Below are 6,197 nucleotides of genomic sequence, written 5' to 3'. Positions count from 1 at the left end.
GAGTATAAATTGCAAGGATTGAAGTGTCTAACTGGAACTTGCAAGAGCTTATTTTCTTAGGATATGAGCTTTAGCTATCAATAAGGATGATCGATTGCAGAAGATCTATCTTTTCACTCTGTGTTCTATTTCTTGCTTTTGCATCCGTAATTGCTTTAGATAAAAGTCTCTTGCTGGAAAAGAAGGTATTGAATGGCATGAGTCTCTGGCACGTGATTCTCTGTCCTTAAAATTTATTTATTATTATTTTTTTTTGTGCTGTCATACGATTGAAAGTGATTGAGAACAGAGCAATATGACAGATAAAGCCATGGTATCAAATTTAAGAAAATTTTGTTTCATGGTTCATATAATTACAAAATCAAATGAGGACAGAGGCTTTTTTATTTTTATTGAAAGTAGTACATTTCTTTATTTTCTCGGCCTTTTTGCTTTATTTATAGTCTGGGTTTGAGCTATTGTCTTGACATTTATGGTAGTGTTCTAATTCATTATTTGCAATCTTGTTTGGCATCGTTTTGTTTTAGTAATTTTATAAAACAAAGGCACTCAAAAACTCCATAATTTTCATTTTCACATGAAAATCGTTTTTTGAGAAATCAAAAAACAATTTATAATTGGGCTTTTTCGGACAGCTTGTCAAATGATTTTTTCATATCAGATTTCTTCTTTTTCTGTTTTTTCGAATGGAAACAGTTTTCAAAAATGAAAAAATTGTGAGTTTTTAGCCCAAATAGGCCCAATCTTGGTGGGGAGGCTTCATGAAACAAAAACATTTAGTCCAACCAATCATCAGCTTTGAGACTATCACAGATTGTCTAATAAATTGTTTCATTCTTTAACATTGTAGGAAAATTGTACCTATGCAGTAACAATAGAAACAACATGTACAAAGGGTGCTGAGACCTCAAACCATGTCAGCCTAAGATTTGGTGACACAAATTCAAACGACATCTTAGTAAAACACCTCAATTCCAAGCATGTGAGATGGTTAGATCCATTGGAGCCACAAGTCCTCGATGACGTGCCGAGAAAACCATTCCAAGCTTGCATGGTAAACCAATTCCAGATCACAGCCCAGTGTGTGGAATCACCCATTTGCTACTTATACCTCAAATTGACCGGTGACGACGACTGGCGGCCCGGTTTCGCTCAAGTCCAGGTGCTCGAGGGCAATTCCCACTTGAGCTCAAATTATTTCTATTTTCGCCGGTATTTGCCTAGGCATGTGTGGCATGGCTCGGACTTGTGTGATAGGGAGGTGACGCCCTTTGGGATCAAATTCAAGAGGAAGGTCTTTGTGAAGAAGGTTGCTCATAAACCATTGTTGCCCTAAAAATGTATCGTTCGATAATTCTACGGCCATAGAACTGACTATATATGATAAGTAATAGTGTTATACAGGAGATAAAAAGGTTGAACGCTTTGCTCATGTTGCTTGACTTGTATATTGTGTGATTGATTATATATCGGTAGAATTCTTATTGTTGTATGTGTAAGAGTTAATATGCAAATAATTTGGTAACAAAACCTTCTTTTGTATGTATGATCTTTATAATCTTTTATTTTTGTTTTTATGTTTGGTTATGTTGACTTTTGTTTTAAATTGAGTATTTGGACTTAAATTTCATTGACGGCTAAGAATTGCATACAACTTGATGAATGTATAAACTAGGTTTATTTTGGATGTGGTCAAACACATTCATCCAAGAATGTTTGGACCACAATATTGCATTGTACATTTAGAATAAATTTGATTCAATTATTCATCTAATCGTGAAAACAATTATTTGAACACCAAAATTGTATTGGTGGCACGTAGTATGCTTAAGTATAATGATAGATTTCATTTTGGTCACTAATTTTTAGTTTATACCACATGTATATCCAACCTTCATATGTTCATTCAATTTTATTTCCTGAAAAACATTTAAAAAAATACTTATATCTCATATCAGTCACTTGAAGGGAGAGATGAAATGCACATTGTTTACAAAACAAAACACATCAAAACCTTTCACTTAATTATTAAGTGCATAATACATGTGTTTTTTGGCTATTTGATTTATAATATTTGACATGATGTTTGCACCCATTTTCATTAAGACAGGTGGGGCAACTAGATGGTGACATGTGACAAAATCAAAGTGAAAATCCTTTATCAGTTAAAGGAACAAGTGGCATCAGATGGGTTGATCATGTGCTTTTGATTGCCTAGATAGCGGAGTAGTTACCAGGCTAAGTCATGGACTTAGCGAGCTATTGCAGAAGTGAGTAAGTACATAATAAAGACTTGGCTCTGTTGATCAGAGGTCCAAAGTGTTGAGGGACACATGGCATCATGAAGGGAAAGTGGTTCGATAGGTAAAGATAAAGATTTGGTGAAGTTTGAGGGCTTAGAAATGAGGGAGCACTTGCAACAGTTAAGCAGTCGTAGTTGCAAAAATCAGGGGAAACATGCAATTATGAGCCAGAGAAAGATGAGAAGATATAGAAGTCAAGAATTGCTAGAGAGATGGGAACATCAACAACACAATAACAACTTAGTTTTATCTTATATGTAGTTTTGTCTTAACTTAGGAGTAGTTTTTTTTTTTTTTCTGTAATTTGTAACCTTTGTAAACATTGGTGGTTTCATCTTGAAATAATTTTTAGTTTCTCTTCTTTATTTTGTTTGATCTACTGATTGTAATTTTTGTTTCAAATAAGTCCTTATACTTTTAAGGCATTTGAATCAAAAACACAATCGCTTAATTACTCTTGTTTGATTGTTTAGTTAAAATTGTTGTTTAATTCTTGTCGATTGGGAATTAGCATAATTTTTACTAATAATTTTTGACACGTCTGGTGGGACATCTTCCTAATTTGGAATGATGATAAGACCTATCTTGCGAAATACAGTCACATGATGTTCCAATAAGTGAATTTCCATGGAATGATGTGTCGAGCAAAATAGATGAAATGATTTGGTTTTGTAAAGAAGAAATGTGTTGGCATGAGAATGAAATTTTATAATTACAGGAAAAAATTGATTATCTTGATTGGAAAAATTTCAAACAATATCACCATTGTCATATTATTTGATATTAAAAACACGAAATTGTTTTGATAAAGTGATTGGTTAACTTGATGATAAAATTGACCAATTTGTTATAGAAGCCAAAATTTGTGGCTTTTCAATTGTTCTTTCCACGCCTTTAAAAGTTGTGAATGATTAAAAAGTTAATTCATCAATTGTTATAAGTGAAAAAACAAAAGCCCATGAGAATAAAAAAATCCATGGCAGGGGGACAATTTCACAAGGAAGAAATATTTTCAGAGTTTTCAAAAAATGTTTCTAACCCATTTGTGAAAGAAAAAATCAATCCTTTGTTGCAACTCATGGTTCAAAGAGTGATGCAAACAATGTGCTTAAAATGTGTTATTTTAAGCCAACTATGGCTGGAAATTATGAATAATCAAATGTTCATGAATTTGAAATTTTGGACATTGTTCAAGATGTCAATATGTATGAGTTTTTAAGGTCATATATGGCTTTTGTTATTCAAATTTTCTTTTGGATATGTGGATCACATCAAAACTTGGTTTTAATAAAATAGTTGATGAACCAATGTTCTTAAAAAAATATGTTTAGCGATATTATACAAAGAAGGAATCATAATAAAACTTCCACTGTTGGAATGTTTTTTTTATTGGGCTTCAAATATTCAAAGTCAAGCTACTATCGATCATAAAAAAATTAAAAATAAAAATAAAAAATTTGGAATTTTCACAAGTGGAAAGGTTTAAATTTTATAATTCATCAAGAATTTGAGTATGTCTTATTCTTAAAGAGTTATAGGGGCATTGTTTGCACCATTTTCGTTAAATTCCTGTTGACAGGTGGATCAACCACATGATGACATATGGCAAAGTCAAAGTGTAAGTCCTTCATCAATTAAAGGAACCAGTATCATTAGAGCGGTTGATTGTGTACTTTTGATGGTCCAAATGGTGAAGCAGTTACCAGGCTAAGTCATGGAGTTAGTGGATTATTGCAAAAGTAAGCAAGTACATAATAAGGACTTGGCTTTGTCGATCAGAGGTCCAAAGTGTTGAGGGACATGCATCATAAAGGGAAAGTGGTTCGACAGGTAGAGATGAAGATTTGGTGAAGTTTGAGGGTTTGAATATGAAGGAGCGGTTGCAACAGTTAAGCAGTGGTAGTTGCAAAAATCAGGGAAAACATGCAATCATGGTCCAGAGAAAAATGGAAACATATAAAAGGTAGGAATTGCTAGAGAAAGGAGAACATCAACACAACAGCTTAGTTTTATTTTAGAAATAATTTTATCTTAACTTATGAGTAGTTTTTTTTCTCAGTAATTTATAATATTTGTAAATATTGGTGGTTTCATCTTGAAATCATCTTTAATTTGCCTTGTTTACTTTATTTGATCTTACTAATTGTAATTTTTATTTCAAAGAAGTCCTTTTACTTTTAGGACATTTGAAACAAAAACACACTTGTTTAATTACTCTTGTTTAATTATTTAATTAAAATTATTATTTAATTCTTGTCAATTGAGAGTTAACATAATTTTTACTAATACATGAATAAATGCATTAAAATGTAATATAATTATTATTTAACTCTATTGTTTAAACAACAATTAAAAAGAAAAAGATAACATTAAATTAATATGTAAAACTTTAAGAATGTAATTGAAACAAATCCAAAGAAAGAGATAAAATTAAATTAATATGTAAAACTTTAAGAATGTAATTGAAACAAATCAAAACTTTAGAATCAAAATAAAATCAGTGATATGCTTTGAGCATCATTTGCAAATTTACCCTTAATGGTTAGAAAGTGAATAAAATGTCAACTAGAAACTTCATTTTGTCTCCTTTTAAAGATTCTGTGCCCTAAGACTATCTCCAACGGTTAAGTAAAACCATCATCAAATTTGAATTTGGTAAAAACAAACAACTTTTTTGACTCCAATAATTTCATCAAACTGATATCAAAATGAGAATCGCCCAAAAATTTTACCAAATTGAGGAGCTGGACAGATTTCACCAAAATACTTTGCGTTTACGTTGGAGGTGGGTCCTACCGGACGACCGGCTGGACGTCTGGCTAGACATCCTCCCAGATGACCATCTCAAACAAAATTTTGTGAAAATTTTACACTAAGAGGTCGACTCTCCGGTCGACCACCTCTTTGTTTTCTTAGTAAAAAAAAAAAAATAGGAAAAGAGAGAAAGATCACAACCAGGTTTTTTATTTTTTTATATTGATTGGTCGACCGACCAGCCGTCTGCCCGATTGACCGATAGTTTGATAAAAAGTCAAATTTCTCCGTTGGAATAGACAATATCAAATAGAAAAAATCATTTTTTTTAATTTAAATTTAATAAAAAATCTGATGAACTATTAGAGATGCTCTACAGTAACTCATACTACTACACCGTTTTAAAAGTAATAATAAAAAAAAGTTTCTCCTAGCTGTGTTGACACTGACCTGTAATAATATGTACCAAACCAAACTGTTCCTATCTTTATTTATTTGAGTAGACTTATTTGGAAAAGATGATTAAAAGTTTTTTTTTTAAAAAAAATATAAAAAATTATGAAAAATAATATGATCTAAAATGGATTAAAAATTGAAAGATGACTCTTAATGATGAATAAAAATTGAGAGCTCTAATTTTAGAACGAAAAATGCTTGGGAGCACTAATTAGTGCTCCCACTAATTAGGTGGCAGTGGGTCCCGCCATGAATGATGTGATGTTTTGGTCTTGGAGTTGTAATTTCTTTTTATTTTTTTTATTTTTTTAATGCATTAGTGCTATTAGTGGTGATATTTTTAGTGGGATGAATCATTGTTGTTTTAGAACTCTAAAGAGAGCTCTAATGATATGACAAGAAGTGGAGCCCATATATGATGTGATGTGATATGTGTGCTTATATTTTTATTTTATTTTTTTCTTACCACCTCACTAACTCTCTATTATTGTTGTTTAATTATCTTCCCAAAATAGCCTTAAATTATCAACATGTTTTATTTTTGAGATTTATTATTCATTAAGAAGTTATTTGACTAACACTAAAAAAAGTACACTTTTATTTATTTTTTGTTATATCATTTCTTTACTTTTTTGCATATTTTTTTTATTATAAAAAATCAAAAAGTATATTAATACATCCCAA

General features: G+C 31.1%; 1 protein-coding gene across 1 annotated transcript; it reads left to right on the top strand.

The window, feature by feature from the left end:
* LOC114287045 (embryo-specific protein ATS3A) lies at positions 1-1,530 on the top strand. Its single transcript, XM_028230315.2, has 2 exons — positions 1-185; positions 851-1,530. The coding sequence occupies exons 1-2, from the start codon at positions 87-89 to the stop codon at positions 1,334-1,336; spliced, it is 585 nt and encodes a 194-aa protein (XP_028086116.2). The 5' UTR covers positions 1-86; the 3' UTR covers positions 1,337-1,530.
* Positions 1,531-6,197: the final 4,667 nt, after the last annotated feature.

This window comes from Camellia sinensis, chromosome 14, assembly GCF_055761805.1.
Source record: "Camellia sinensis isolate YWXY chromosome 14, ASM5576180v1, whole genome shotgun sequence".
In the NCBI taxonomy this organism is placed as follows: Eukaryota; Viridiplantae; Streptophyta; class Magnoliopsida; order Ericales; family Theaceae; genus Camellia; species Camellia sinensis.
The sequence above is the reverse complement of the archived record's forward strand: the minus strand, read 5'-3'. Positions and strand labels throughout refer to the sequence as shown.

Excerpts from the sequence above, each read along its gene's own strand:
- LOC114287045 (XM_028230315.2), top strand. The coding sequence starts at position 87 with ATGATCGATTGCAGAAGATCTATCTTTTCACTCTGTGTTCTATTTCTT. Across the intron at positions 186-850 it reads GTCTCTTGCTGGAAAAGAAG|GAAAATTGTACCTATGCAGT; the intron begins GTATTGAATGGC and ends TTAACATTGTAG.